This window comes from Drosophila montana, unplaced genomic scaffold (genome assembly GCF_035044405.1).
Source record: "Drosophila montana isolate Dmon_TW-CO22-7 unplaced genomic scaffold, ASM3504440v1 contig_1505_1, whole genome shotgun sequence".
In the NCBI taxonomy this organism is placed as follows: Eukaryota; Metazoa; Arthropoda; class Insecta; order Diptera; family Drosophilidae; genus Drosophila; species Drosophila montana.
In genome coordinates, this window is record NW_026996452.1 from 307,165 (window position 1) to 323,429 (window position 16,265).

General features: G+C 38.5%; 1 protein-coding gene and 1 long non-coding RNA gene across 2 annotated transcripts in view; both read right to left on the bottom strand.

The window, feature by feature from the left end:
- Positions 1-16,265, bottom strand: part of LOC135435439 (uncharacterized) — a 37,305-nt gene that overhangs the window by 12,434 nt on the left and 8,606 nt on the right. Inside the window, exons 2-10 of the mRNA XM_064692498.1 lie at positions 13,848-14,684; positions 3,757-3,989; positions 3,475-3,696; positions 3,168-3,411; positions 2,947-3,107; positions 2,800-2,874; positions 852-958; positions 516-631; positions 211-457 (exon numbers count right to left, since the gene is read on the bottom strand). Of these exons, the coding sequence (XP_064548568.1) occupies positions 211-457; positions 516-631; positions 852-958; positions 2,800-2,874; positions 2,947-3,107; positions 3,168-3,411; positions 3,475-3,696; positions 3,757-3,989; positions 13,848-14,102 (1,660 nt within the window). The 5' untranslated portion in view covers positions 14,103-14,684. The remainder of the gene's footprint in view (positions 1-210; positions 458-515; positions 632-851; positions 959-2,799; positions 2,875-2,946; positions 3,108-3,167; positions 3,412-3,474; positions 3,697-3,756; positions 3,990-13,847; positions 14,685-16,265) is intronic.
- LOC135435806 (uncharacterized) lies at positions 9,596-10,405 on the bottom strand. Its single transcript, XR_010437438.1, has 2 exons — positions 10,289-10,405; positions 9,596-10,228 (listed from the first exon to the last, which is right to left on the bottom strand). It is a non-coding gene; the product is annotated as an uncharacterized LOC135435806 (long non-coding RNA).

A 16,265-nucleotide genomic window follows, 5' to 3' on the forward strand; every position in this document is an offset into this window, starting at 1 on the left:
CCGGAAGTCTGAACCAAGTCAGGGAGGAAACTGAAATCCTGCTCTACTATATATTCGTTAAGAAATTCGGAATGTTAAATAATAGAGCTTAAGCTAAAGTACAATGTATAAATCAAAGATAAGACTAAAACTAAGTATAACTTTAAAAAATAACTTAATGAAATTATATCACGAATAATGTGTAATAAATAACTTTATTAAGGGACTTACCTAAATTGTGATCGCCTTGATGCGCACGACCCAGATCGGGAGCGCGCAGTGGCTGGCTGCTGCTGTGGCTGGGTGAAGTCCACGATTGCGGAGCCTGTGGTGAAAGCGAGCGGCTCGAATTCATTTGGTCCATAGCCGCTGCCGAGTGGTGTTGACGTTCCGCCGAGCATGTTGCTTCCTCCGCTGAGGTTGGCGATTCCGCTGCATAGTTCTTCGTCTGATAGATCTCCACCTGGGCTGCTGTGACCTATTTGGGAATAGATATTAGAAATCATCAAATAGTTTTCTAGTCTGTGAAAACTCACTTGAGAACGCATGTGGTCTGTAGGATTGTCGCGTCGGCGATCCAAGGTATCCGCTGCCTTCTTCGTCAGAGAAGGGGTCATCGAGTCGTTGCATTGATTGCGACAATCCCATGCCGCTGCAGCGTGCAATTAAATAAAAATGAAGTGATAATTAAATATATAAATAAATCAAATATTTTATAGAAATCTAACGCATTGGGCTACACATTCCGCTAGCAAAACGAGAGAGAAAGAGCGAAACTCTTTAAACTACATATGTACGAATATAAACGAAAAGCGATAAACGATAAATCATGAAATATAATAATCGAACAATTGAACAAAATAAATACAAACCAGTGTCAATTGGGAGTAGGGGATTGGCTGAAATGCTGGAATTCACATACGTATGCGACTGACTTCGGCTACTAGCATTCAGTGGCCCTTGCCGGAACGACTGAGACCTGCAGCAAAAGAAAAGACAAGAGGATACCACGATTTTATTTTCACATGCTCAGTTTTTGCTCTTTATTTAAGCAACATTTTATTTTGTTTTTAAGCTTGTTTTTAATATTTTTTTTGTATTTTATTTAAAGTTTTAGTTCGGGTTAAGCACAGTTGGTTTTGGTTTGAGCATCAAAAAGGCTCAGAAAATTTCTTTAGCAAATGCAAGAGTCCAAGGAATTTACAACAGTACACAAACAATTCAAATTATAACAATCTTAAGTTAATTGTTTAATAAGAAAAAAAAAACTTAAAATTACACGCACACACATTTAGGGTATCAAAGAGTTTAGCCAAGGGTTAGGGCTAGCATGTCTTTAAGTTTGAAGGGTATTATGAAGCACTAAAAAATCATATAGAAGTAGCCTCCATAAGGAATAGGCAATATATTTGTTATATCTTAACATATTCTCTACAGAATATTATATACTAAATACTGTTTGTAGTTGGGTTAATTAGAGTTATATTATAATACAGACTAAACTACTTATATAAGTAGATAAGCTTAGGTTGTTTAGGTAAGAACACGCACAACTAATTACTACACATTAAGGGAGCGTTAAGGGGGCAAACAAACGTGATTAGCCGTGAGTTGTGTACAGTCTAAACAAAAGACACAGTTTACAGGGGGGAATGGAAAAAGAAAAGCAGCAGTTTAAAGACACAATTCCCAAATCGCTGGGGCTAAACGACAAGACTAGTTTAGTTAAATACAACACACGATATGAAAGAAAGAGAGTTCAAATGATGCGAATGTGGTTTAGTATACTCTATGTGAGGTTGGGTGTACGCTAGGGCACTGATAATGAGTTGAGTTTGGGATCGATTTAAACACATAAGTATGATATATGAAATTAGTACGCATAAAATAATTTGCCAATTGTCAATTTTGGTATACAAATAAATAAGGCAGATTTGTCTATTTAATATAGGTTGGTTAATACACATGTTTTAAATAATAAGAACAAACCAAAATATATTATTTTAGTTTCAAATGCTTTTGTCGTTTGCTTCTGTACAAATTGCTACTAGTTTTGCTATTTTTTTTGTTTTTGTTTTTTTATTTCTTAGATTTTTATTTTTGTGCTTTACTTTTTTACTTAAGACCAATTGGTTTTTTACTCCTCTTCTCTTTTCTTTGTAACTTGATGCAACATTTTGACCAAGTTTTAAGGTGGTTTTAGTTGTTATTTTTGGAGCAGGGTTTGTGGGGGTTTTGAAAAATTAATTTTGAAAATTAAAAACGTGTGTAATTAATAAGTAATTCAGTTGGAAATAAATAGCAAAGTTCAGTTAAGATGAGCACGCTGATGATTTATAATGTGTAAGCATGAGTAGTTTCTTTATAAAATGGTTTTGCTGTCTTGTATTAAAAAAAAAGGCACAATCAAATTGTACACATAATTTGGCTTATCGGTTAATCGTATGGTGAAGAAGCATAAGCTTAAAAATTTGTTTTTTCAAAAAAAGATAAAAGTAAGCAAAGCTTTAAAATCAAGTTTACTTATTTGATAAATTATTCAAGTAAAATAGAAACATTGTATAAGATTAAATTTGTTTTGCAACAAATGCTGTTCAAATGCTGAAATGCTGTCTTTACCATATTTATACAATTATTTTGCATGGTAGAAACAACCTTTACAGAAAGTAACCCAAAGTATTTTTTTTTGTTAATTATAATAAAATAATAATTATTAAAAAACAAATCTTAAGTTTAAAGCAGCTTCTGCTGCTTGCAATGGTAGTTGTTTAGTTTTTCCTTCTGTTCTTATTGTTGTTGGCTTATTTGAATAAAACCTACCTTTGGAAGTTCTGACGTTTTACATAGTTCTCTCGCACAAATTCAATAATTTGCTTTTGCGTTTTACCGCTGTAGCTGCAAGTTTGACAAAAGTGGAAAAGTAGTTTGAAAAGCGACTTATTGTTACAATAATTTCCTCATTCATACCGAAAAGAACTGCCGCGTGAGAGCACGCGAGTTTTGCGCCTGGGCGTGCTCTGCACGGTCGTGCATCGGAAGAATCCATGATTTTCGACGCACTTTTTCCAAAAATTCTTGCACTCATTGCGACCCTCGAAGAAGAACTCGACGGTGTCTTTATAGTAGCCCTGCAAGCGATAGAAATCGACTATTAAATCAAAATAATTTTACACCTCTTACACACTTACGTATCCCTCTGGATGCAGCTTGACCAGAAAGCGTTTGCGTTTGAATGAAATCTTGCGTATCTTGGCCCAGGAGAAGGTATTAATGCGTGTTATGTTCTGAAACACGGTAATGCCCATGTGCGCCACGGCCAGATTTAGAGGCACGCCCTCCACATCCTTGGCGGGATGCATTTTCATGCCATAAAGCTCACAACGACGCGCTGTCTCCAGCAGATTGAGGTCAGCCTCTGCGGGCGATTGGCCACTGTAAAAAGGGATTATAAAATGAGATAACAAAACAACAAAAATTATATATTTTACAGCTTACAAGTGCTTCTTGTGATTCTCCATAATCTTGCGCTGCATGGTCGCATCCTGGTGCGGCACAAAGCGATAGGATGACAAGTACGTATGATCTGGATAATCCTCGGGCACATAGTCGCCACACGATGCCTGCACTATGTAGCTGGCCATGAGGGCCGCGGTATTGTCATTGCACTGCAGACTGCCCGTGGCCAGATCTCGTTTGATTTGTAAACAGAATAGATACCTTAAATTAATACAATATATCAGTATTTATTCATAGTTAAATATATTTAAAGGCTCTTACCTAGTGTACTCCTCTTCCAGCTGTGCTGGATCTGGTGTGTAGAACTTGATGCAGAAGCGCAGCACCGGATCGATGAGAGATAGGCCCACCTGACGATTCATGGGCTTCTCTAAATCGAGCCAGTATTTGGTATGTGTAGATATTTCCTGATACTCCAGACCGAAATAGTCCGCTTCCAGTAAATTTAGCTGGCGACAGACCTGCTCAAATAGCACGCGACCCAAGGCCTTGGCCTGTAAAAATGACAAAGCAAATTGGTCGAGAAATTAAGTTTAAAACAATATTTCGCTTTTCGAATCTCTCCCCCTGTTCATCAGCTCAAAGCTTTCTGTTGCATGAGTTTTTTTTCATCCGATCTTGCTTAAGTTCAAACGTGATTCAATGAATTCGAATTCTAGTTAGTAAGGTTTAATTTAAATTGTTTAAACTTCGGGCGAGAGACCTTTAATGCAAAATAAATATCCCCACTACTGTGTATCTTTTAGTTGGGCACATCCGACTAGATCCCCCCAACTCGTTTAGTTATGGGAATTGTAAGTCGAGGGAGCACATTTTTAAAAAAGTACATGCATAATGCGCTCGCCTAACTTTAGAGACTCGACAGCCTATTTATAAAACAGTTAAAAACTTGGCAACTATGCGACAAGGCTTAGCGCCACATAAATCAACAGCCACAACGTTGGCCTGCAAGTATGTGTTGTTGTGTGTCACACACACACATATACAGACACCATTAGGGTTGATTAAAAATGCCATTAGATTGAGTTAAATAATAAATGTGTTTATGCATTTACTTAGAATTTGCACTGCACTCAAATCGCCCTGACCCCGCCGCCAGCTCCAGCCCGTTGGCTGTTCGCTCAATTTGTCAGCGGGCAAAAAGCTAAACGGCCTACATTTTATTTAACTTAATTGCGACCACAGTTGATGCTTAGGAATGGCCAGCCGCCGGGCGGCCAAGTGGCCCAGTTAGTAGGAAGCAGTAGTTAGGGCGAGGCGACAACTGAATTGAAATTTATTTAAATGCAATCAGACGAGCAACGCCCACAAAGCAATTGACGGCGTGTGGCAACGGTCGGACGCGCATCTAAGCTGCGACGCGGTTTACATTTTTAAACAAGCTTAACGAACTTAGCCAGCGATTGGACACGCCCCTACGCCCACACGCAAAACACCCGTCGCATGGATGCTGTGAGTAAATTGTGCGTAAAATTGATTGCAAAGCGTTTATTTTTTAAAATATTGAAACGGCCTGGCAACGTTAGAATTCAATATTAAACTATCCAAGCAAAGTCAGATGAGAATTTAGCAAAGCTAACCTCATTGGATATATATAGGTGATATATATAGTACGCAGTCTGGCAACGTCAAAATGGAATATTAAATTGAATCGGGGGAGGAGAGTCTACTGAGTGACTCAAACTATAGAGCCTAGCAATGTTGGAATGTAATATTCCATGGCCTGACAATGGAATATGGGTCAGACCAGATTGTGTGGAAACGTCTCAATAACTTCATATTACTATAACATTAAACTTATAATTGAAATATATTCAAAATCATCTCTTTTTGAGAATATTAAACAATCTGTTAAACAGCTGGGTAACGCCACGCTTCCTAAAGAGTTTACAAGCTCATCAGTCAGTGAGTTTTTATGCTTTTCATAACTATTTATCTAACTATAACGTTAACTATTTATCATTGTTCCATTTGACTTTTAATCACATAATAAAGGATATTCATTTAATTAGTTGTCAGTATCCAATTCATTTAGAAACATACCGCAAATTGGATGAAATGAAGATTTCATCAGCAAGAGCTTATTAATGATCCATTAACTCGCACACACAACTCTATCCTTGAGATGTCCTTCAATTTGCAAATAGGTTAAGCGGCAAACACATGTCTAGATTAGAGCCATGTGCCATGCTGTATAATATGCTAATTTCGGGCTAAGGCAACAACCACAAAACCCCCTGAGGCCGCCCCACCACAGCGGGTACTGAACAGCTGCTGCACCCTATGCACCATTAGAGAAATGGAAATGTTATCGACACATTTATAGAGTAAACGAAGCAACCTTTTAGCGTGTTACCGCAATCAAGCAAAGTGCCGTGGCTCTCAGTTTCGATTTTTGTTCGAAGTGTGAAATGTTGTCAGTCCATGGGGCGTGACAAAATGTGATTAAAATCTTAACTACCACACAGTTGCCTAACCTCTAACCCTATCGTCCACTTTGTCTCTGAACATGTTTTTGGCTGACATTTGAATATTTTATGTGTTAGGTTTTGGCAAGCTACCAAAACAAGAACACAATGCAAATGGCTTTGGGCGTGGTCAAGACTTGATAAGAATACAGAAATGTTTCATTAAATAAATATAAGAAATTATAGTAGAACACATACATATATCATAAATCCGCATACTCTACAAATGAAGCGCCAACCCCTTTTTAATTGAAATGTGAGCCGAAAGCAAACAACGAGTTCAACTGAAACAATGAAATAACAAACAATGTGCGGACACAAAGGGATAGCTGATGCATTTTTGATGAGTAAAGAGAACGGCGAAAAACAGTAGAGAAAAGTTGCGCAACATTTGTGCCGAGTTTTTAAGGTCAATGGGGAATTCGGTGGGGAAGTGAGAAGCATTCAAAAATGCAGGCACTGATTTTTATTTATTATGTAAAAGATTTTAAAGTGCTATATTGTTGTGTTGCACATTTATTGGCTAAGCTGTGAAGATAAATGAACTGGCTCCAAACAACAAAAGCCCTCGATAAGGAATGCATAAAACAAGAAAGTTAGTTGGGTTAAGCTATGAGCAGAAACTAAAAGCTGCTTCAGGAAAAAACGATCTTGAATTCTGGAATATGAGCTGGTTCTGTGAACTAGTTCCAGGATTTATTAGATTACTATCATAAAGAACACAAATACCTAAAAGTATACCAAGTTAGTTGCAAATATCAACTTTGAGTATTTCCGCCAACTAGTTTCAAACTACAACCCATTTAGAAAAGTAGGTTGAGAACAGAGCATTTGAATTGGTTTAATCGTCTAGTTCCAACTTGCACAATTTGATCAAATCTCTTCAATATACAGAAACTAGAAAGAGGAAGTTTTATAAACATCTTAAGCTTGATTACTGAACAGAAACAATGAACTAGTTCATTAAAGTCAGTAAACTAACAAATCTTAAAATAGAAAGCACATCACTTATAGGAACTTGATAAAATAATTGCGAGCCCCACACTAGAAACTTTAAACTTGCTGCCTTACATTAGTTCCCTCTAAGTTTCTTAATAATTCCCAAACCAATCTGGCAGCTGTGCTAGCGGTTACAAAAGCGCAATTTAATTGTCGCTTGTTATCACAATTTAACAATGAATTCCCTTCAGACTGCCGACTGAAAACTATTTATGGCATTTGAGCAAATGCAATTTATGGCTCCGCCCAAAGCTGGGCCACAAGCCAGGCACACAGTTCCAACTAATTGTCAAACTAAAATGAAATTTACACAAGTTTTGCACAATAACTGAGGCATATTTAATTTAATTTGGGCAGGAGCGAGAAAACGAGAAAACCTCTTTGGCGCAAGAAGAATGTGAGGGTTTGCCCATGAGAGCAGCTGCTCCAGAAACTGCAGTCGCAGTGGTGGGCGAAGGGCGTGGCTGACAGCAGCAGCAACAGCAGGAGGAGCAACAATGGCCCCAAAGCCACGCCCGAACTTTGACATTTTGCCAGGAGCGGACGCGGGCGCGGTTTTTTATCAGAGCCTCCTTCATGGGCCAATCCACTAAACCAATTTGGGATTTTCAACAGCTACAAACAGCCAATTAGCTTTGGACACGGCGGCGAATAAGCACCGGCAAAGGCAATGGTAAATAGCAAACGGAAATGTCTAAAAAGCACAGGAAGCGCTACCGAATGCAAACAACTAACAGAAACACACAAGCACACACTCACACCCTCACACACACATGTTTGTTGACAATTTGTCGTTGGCTCCGAAATAAATGCAAGAGGCGGCTCCCTCAGCAGCCTGCCAGTGTTGCCAACTGCTGCTGTAGAAAAAATAGCTAAATCAATTTAAACGACGACTTTTTCCGGCTGACGAGCTCAGACAATAGCCAAATCCAGCTGGAAAATAGCTGAATTGACAACAATGCAGCCTGCAGGTGTATTCCCTCTAGGGCTTGCTGCTCCCAAATCAAACTAACTGCAATGTTTTCTGCCTTTTGTTCATTTATTAGCCAACCCACACACACACAAGCACACACCCCGTTGGTTATGTTGTCTATTGAAACAGCTGCCTGGCGCAATAAATTTTGTGTTATGCGGGCTTCACTCTGATAAACCTAATAGAAAAGTTTATTAAAGTTGCCTGCAGAAATCACAAAGTCCGCTGGGGCTTAAGGATTTGTCAACAGTTGAATAGCGTACAAAACAAAAGGTGTTAGCTGCGATACAGAACAGCAAAAATAGATCAATTAATTGATCGTCCAAATTTTTAAATTAAGATTAATGCTTGCCTGTAATAGAAAATGGAGTACGGATATAATTGATATATATATATACATATATATATATATATTGGGAGATCGATAAATTCTGTACTATCGATAGAACTGAAGAAATCTGCTGCTAAAATAGTTTACTAGCCTGGCACTCATATCCTTTTAACCTCTTATTTTTCGGTCCGAAATGCTTTTCGGCAGCTACTTAAAAATTTTATAGGTGAATGCTTAAATCTATTTGCTGAGTTTCATGCATCAAAAGGCATACTGAAAAATGCACTAAAAATCCATTTCCACAGCTACTTTGCTATCAAGTGCAGCAAGTGCGCTGCAAAGCCTTTTCCCGCACATCAAATACCTGAAAATAAATCCTATTTATAGTTGAGAAGTTGCCCCAAAGCACCTGCCAACGAAATGTGACCTGAAATCGCATCAATCTTTAGCCAGAAACTGCTGCCAAATGGAAACCAAGCATAAAATGAAATTGCATTAATATATGTATAAGAGCACTTCCTCTCTCCCTCCATATATCTAGGCTAGGGAATGCGAAAACTGTATAGAAATGTATAATTATATAAAAGGGAGCAGAAACTAAAGTCTAGGCAGAAGAGCAGGCTGTGCGCACGCATAAGAGATTAATGCGACAAGTAAAGTGGAGAGGCCGTGGTGAGTGAGGGGAGTTGGGGCTGCGGCTGGCGCAGGGCGTGGCAGGGCATTCACAGCTTTTGGCATTCAGCCAAATTGTGTTCGGGCCTAACAAGAGCACAGAAAACAGGCAGCCAGCCAATGGCTGAGGCAACACAGAAGCTGCAGACAAATCAACAAATTTTCCCTTCTCCACCAACTCCCGCCCACAATCAACAGCAGAAGCAGCCCCTGGCAGACCTGGTTTGGGAGGTGTTGCGGATGCTGCTGACTCCAAAAATAAAGTTTGTTTCTTCTTTATATTTTTGTATACCCTGTGCCCAATTGAAATTGTGTAAAAAAAGGGTATCATGTTTTTGTGCACACTATTTATATATATATGGTATATATTCTTGATCAGCTGAAACAGCAATCTAGTCATTTCTATCAATATAAAGAGGGTATAAGAACTAGGAATACATACATGCCCTGAAGAATTGATAAATGTCGATTTAACGACTAGATTAGCTAAACATATCTCGAAGATTATAAGAGATGGAGTTACCAAATTAGGTAAGTAGATTCTCTTATATATTCCCTTCAAAAGATCAGGATTTGGGATAACATCCCCCAAAATTGGTTACGCGGACGCGGCACAATGTTCATTTGTGGTATATGAAAGCATAAACCTACCATATCTGAGCTCTGAACACTATTTAATAATCTGAGCACAAAGACAGAAGTTATTTAAGAAAATATTTACTTTAATATGCAGCTGATTTGATGACAGGGTCTCCTTTAGTTGTTCACTCTCGGCCAGAGCATTCTTGTTGAATTTTTCTGGTCCAGACTGTGGTTCATTAGGGGTCTACGAACTGCCGCCAACAAAGAAACACAAAACCAATTTTTGTTGTTATTTCGCGTGGTCTTTTTAATCTTGCTGCTGTTATTTGACTGCATTTGACCACAAATCGCATTAATGCAAACACAGCTGTTGTCCTGTGCCTTGTACTTATTTTTCTGCTAGTGCTTTTTCCTTTTTGCGTTTCCCCCCCTTGTTTTCCGTCATTTTGGGTTTTGTTAATGGCTTTTCTAGTCGTTGTTATATTTCTTGCTTTTGTTGTTCCACTTCCTGGCTCCATTAGCCCAACCAAGCAAAAGGCTTACTCGGTTTTTAGTTGAAGTGGCCACGCCCTGGCTGCCCTAAGCCCCCTCAACCCTCAGTTCTCAGCCAACTTACGGCAGACACACATTTCAAAGGCTTCGCACACTTACAACATGGCGAGGCGAAAAGTGTGCTAAAACAAAAATGTTGCAACAACAAAATGGCTGCTGCTAGTTACACCATTGTTATGCCCTGTAAGCTGTACATCACGGGTATTATATGCTTACCTTTTTAGCTGAAAATTTGAGCTTGTTGGGACGTGGACTACTAAGCAGAGCTCTCTCAATTAACATAAAAATTTCAAAAATATTTGAAATCGATTTTTGAAATCTTTGAATATAACATTGTTTGTCCCATTACTGAATGATTGAATGATTGACCGATTGATGATCAATGCTCAGCCCGAACTGTAAGAGCTATGGGGTTGAATTTTTAACAGTAGTTACCTTATGTAATGTAGGGAACACTAAGATGATGTATGGGCAAATCTTTAAATATAAAACTGATTTTTCTGACTGATTGAGTGATTGGTGATGAACGCACAACCAACCCCTTAAGATCTAGATTCCCGTATAGTTACTCTTTATGATATTATGAAACACTATGGTGAAATATGGCAAATATTTAAATATTAAATGATTTTTGACTGACTGATTGATGATCAACGCACAGCCCAAACTATTAGAGCTAGGAGGCTGAACTTTTAACTATAGTTAGCGTATGTGATATTATCGTGAAATTTTGAGTACCAAGGCTAGAAAATAATATATTTATTACAAATTTCGTTGCTTAAGTCAAAATGGGTAATAAGTACTTGCTGGCCTTAAATATGTTTAGCAAAAAGGTCGCTTGCTGTGAACTTTTGTGACAAGTATGTATAAAATTTAAGTACACACAAATAATTTATAGAGGCTATCTTTTAGTCACAGCAAAACCCGACGATAGTTTGGCTACACACTTATGCTGTTGTGTTGTGGCTGCTGCTGGCATTGTTGTGCGGGCATGCGAGTGTGTTTTTGTGTATGTGAGTGGGTTGTTTGGTTTGGTTTAAGAGTAAACCCTTGTGAACCAGTTGCACTTGAGGCGTTGCTGTTGCTGCTGGAAATGTTGAGCGCTTTTTAAAGTGCTACACACAAAAACAATTTTATGGCATCTGCTGGCAGTTTTACTTTACATGGCCCGAACGCCCCAACCCCTCGGTAAGTGCACCCTTGCCTCAGCTTTGATGACGTCCAGTGCGGGCTTATTAAAAATTGAAGCACGTAACAAATTTGTTTGCCAGCAACACGAACATACACATATTTCTTCAAGCGCGCGCACGCTGCGTATACGTAACGCCGCTTGTGCAATCTATTGCCAAGGGCTGCAACCTTAAAAATAGATGACCAGCTAAGCAACCCCCAAAGCTTATTCTGAACATATTTGACAACCATAACCGACCGCAGCTCGTGTTTTGTAATATCGGTTTGTGGTCGTGGCAATTTATGTGCCGTTAACTAACCGCCAGTTTGGTCAAGTGCATTATGTGTAAATAGAGCTGGTTTGGCCGAAAGTAGTTAACTAGCAAATGCCCTGCACATAAGTCAAAAGGAGTCAACAACTCTTGACAAAGAAAAAGTTAAGCAGTTTAAAAACATTTTAGCAAAATTAATTTCTTTACCGTGTCTACAATTTTTTTTTAAGCGATTTTAAAGAACTTGTGCGAACTTATCGGAAACTTTAAACAGTTTTTATCTTCGTAAGCTCCGACTGAACCCACCCCTTAAAGTTCCTGAGTTCAGATAGATTAGTATTGAAACTGATCAAAAATATATGCATACTTTGTAGGGGCAGTCCTTTAATAGTCCTTTGATGTTCTCTACCTCTTTCACACATTACACTAGTTTGCAGGGTATTATAAGACAGTTGAAATGTCCTGTGGTCGGGTATAATGTGTGTGATTTTTTATTCTGATGGGTCAGCAAAACGATAGCCGCACAGTTGACCTGTGGTTGAGTCCTTTGTTGGACCGAAAAATATCTGCGGGGCTTTTCAAACACAGCTTTGTTCAGCTATAGCCACAGATTCAAAACTATAGAAACCATGTGATGCGTATCTGTAAATATTTGCACAAGTTTCAAGATGCTTAAGAGAACTTGGGAGCAGTTGTATGACATGGATAAAATTGAGGCAAATGTCCTTTCCACTTTGCTTTCCTATTTTCTCTATTCCATGACATTGAAAATTTCGCTTTCATAAATAAAACTAAAGAAACGTTGGGTTAGGCAACTTTTCAACGTCCCCCTTCAAACAGAAATTCGCTGTTTTATTGCAGTTTTCAGCTTTTTAGCTTTCAGTTTTTCTGCCTTTCAAGCATTTCATTTGCCATGACACAGAAATTTTTCCTCGCCTTTTATTTTGACGCCAATTTATTTATCTAACAAAAGGCTTTGTTGTTCAATTTATATTATTTCATTTTTTCTATTACAGAAAACATTCTTAGGAGCTTATCTGGCTAACGGCAAAGGAAAAGTCAACAATTTTGCTGATAATGCAGAAATACAGAAACTTTTTTAATATAATTATTGAAAAGTTGTGGCGCACATTGCCATTGCTTCTAGGCGAAGCCGAAGCATGACGCAAGTAACCGAAACTCTTTTGGGGTCTGGGTAAGTGCTATTTGTCATAGGGTCGAAAAGTAATTGAAAATTTGTATGTAGGCGAGATCGTGCGAGCAGACGGCAATAAATCAATGAATATTAAATGAATTAGACCATAGTTAACGACAATTACGTAATCGTAAAAAGGTTTTGCTATGAGAAGAAAAAATCTATATCCATCCAAGAGAAGTTCAAAGAATAAATCAGAAGTTATCTGAGAGCAGCTGAGATATAAATAATTATATATATTTTATAATATGCCTTTATTATTCCAACGAAAGTTATGTGATAAAATAGTCAGATACGGATAAGTTCATGCTTAAGTATCCATTGCTGAATTTAACTAAGATTTTTTCAAAAACATTCAAGATTTTAGTGTGATAATTGCAGCCGGATTTGAACCGGTGACCTTGTGATTGCTAGTCCGAAGCCCAGACATCTCAGCCAAGCAGGTTTTCAACTAAATTTTGATCTTATTGTTCCCATGGGAGCTATATACTATACTAGCGGGTATAACCCGGCCTTGCCCGGCCTCAATGTTTTCAAAAAGCTTTGAAAATGATTTTGCAACTGATCGGACTTAAAATTCACAAAAAAAATCTTGGAAATGCATTTTCCACCGAATTAGTTTAGATTTTGCGAAAAATGTGGAACACGTCCCAAATGATTTTTCTATAGATCTTTGGAAATAAATTTGAACACAAAACGTCATCCAACAAATCGTCGACCCCCATTTGCACCAAGGAGGGATGGATTTTCCTAAAAGTGTGAAACACCCCTCAAATGAATTTGAACAAAGATCTTTGGAAATAAGTTCGAGGCCGATCGTATGGTAAACAAAAAAGTTACATACAAACGTTTTTCGCGATTTTTCCACACTTGCGGGTGGAATTTCCCGAAACCCCGCCTTACCGTGCACCTACACCACATAAAGTAACTACAGTGAAATTTTCAGCTTCCTAGCTGTTACGGTTTGGGCTGTGCGTTGATCACTAATCAGTCAGTCAGTCAGTCAGGACAAACAGTTTTATATATAGAGATATACACATCCGATTCAGCGTCAGACAGACTGACTTTATCGACTTGCAGGTACTAATCGGCAATTGATATATGCTCGTATTGTAATACCCTCTTGATGCACACTCACCTGAACTTGAAACATGGTAACGGAATCATCCAGCATTTGTATGCGCACCGTCAGCTTCTTGCCGCCGCGATGCCTGGGCGTTGAGGGCGTGCCATCGACGCCGCTGGGCGTGCTTAGCGAGTGGGTCATGCGACCGCCGGCAACAACACCAGGTCCCCCGCCGCCCGCTCCGCTCAGATCATAGTGTCGCGAACCACCGCCAGCACCGCCGCCGCCCGCGGAGCGTGTTACTGTGCCCATGTCGGCCAGTGACATTTTGTACACGAGAATTTTGGTTACCGCAACACGGAGACGTCACCAACAGCTGCCGCTGGCCTGGTTCCTGCTGCACTTACTCCAAGCTGAATGGATTTGTATATATCATGCATAGATTGCACGAATCTTGTCTTTTATTATATTTCTTCTTAGTTAAATGCTACGACTTGGAATGCTACTGGGCTTGTATTATATCTTTCGGTTCAGTTCGATTTGCTTCGTTTCGGTTCGGTTTTCGTATAAAGCTGTGGATTGTGGCACAATTCAATTTGATTCGTTTGCTTCCAGAAACAGAACAGAAAATCAAACAACAAGAAGTCGAATTAAAGTGGAAGCCACAACTTTATGCCACAGACACCAACACACACATCTGCTTTACATTTGACTCGGTTCATCCAAAAAATATATTTTTAAGTGCCTTTTATTGTTGTTGTCTTCGATTCTTGTGTTTGGCAATATATTTTGCTGCTGCTTCGCTCAATTGAATTCTCGTTGCGTTTCGTTTTGGTTTCTTCATTAATATTTATAACGCGCATGTGGACTCGATTTCCTCATCGTTCAGCTGAATGTTGCCTCATTTTGCTGCAAGTACAAAAAGCAAAACATAAATAAAAGTAAGTCATAAATGAACTTAAGCCTCAAACACAGTTGGGAGTTCATAAAAATAATGTCATAGCTATTATGTGTGGCCTTATAACTTAAGAACATTTGAGTCGGGTATTAAAAGATTTGAGTATGATGTCAAATGTGTGCAAAAGTGACGTCACGCAATTGTTTAATGGCCTTTATCTCGGGATCTGTTTTAGCCAAGTGAATGAAACTTGTCGTGTACATGTATAGATAAGCTCTGTTTATTTATAACAGAAACAGATTATGGGGTTCCGTCTGCGCATGTTAAGAACAGACTTTTAAAATGACATGATTATGCAAACTGACATGATTATTTTGCACTCTTTTTTATTGATACTTCCATTGTCCAAGTCAGTTTGTAAAGCTAATATCTCAGGATCTTTTCAAGTCAAGTTTATGAAACTTATCACATATATTTATGGATAGCTAATCTTGCTTTCTAAAGAAATCCCAGTAGGCGGTTCCACCTGTAAAACCGAAGAACTATATTCGCATAAGCAAGACATAATACCTAACCAATATCAGTTTCTTTGGCAACAAAGTCAACTATAGAAGTATTTATCTTAGGATCTTTTTGAACTAAACAAAAGAAATTGTTTATAGCTCTATAAACAAGGCACAGACATTTATCTGATGCAACACCATAACACAGGGTTCCAACTTCTGAATAAAAGAACACGCTTTTAGGAATTTCATAATACTTTGCGCATTCTAGCTAATATATTACTTTTCTCTGTCCCTTCTCATGCTGATACATTTAATTTCAAAGACTGGACCAGCAGCAACAAATACAGCTTGTCCCCCATCATCTTTCATTATATTTTTTTATCTCTGCGGGCATCAATCATCATGCAATTAGCACAGAGAGTACACTGAAAAGTACTAGACTCTTCAGTTCTCGCATTGTCTATAAAACTTTATGAGCAAATGCTAATCATTCGTGAGTTATGTATGTGCCAAAACGTGACTTATGCGGCTGAGTAAGTGAACCAGTCAAGCATTTTCTAGACTTTTATTTTTATTTATTTTTTTATGGCACGCATATGACATATATGTACGAGTCGACTCTCGAGTGCGAGTCGGTGAATCGTTATCTGAGCAGCAGCTAAGTTTGATGAGAAACTCACGGAGTGAATAAGTGAGTGAGTGAATCGAGTGAATGAGTGCTGGGTCATTGAACGTTGTCAGCGTTGGTTCAAGTGTTATCGATGACATATTTATAAATATATATATATATATATATATATATATATATATATATATACAGAGAGTGAGAGAGAGTTCTCGTGATCGACCTGAGTGCTCTCGGCTACTTGGCTCATCATGTCGCATCGTAAATTCACACATTTCACGCCCCATTCGTAAGGCCCGGGCATCCTGTATCTGCAAATTGACAGCGGGCCACGTCCGCAGTCAAATTTACGAGCTACCCATAAATATATGACGAGACGTTTGCTGAGGCTCCATCTTTATCATAATTTTTCGTATAATATACCCTGTAGTCAGGAAAACTAGGCAAAGGGGATTTATTGT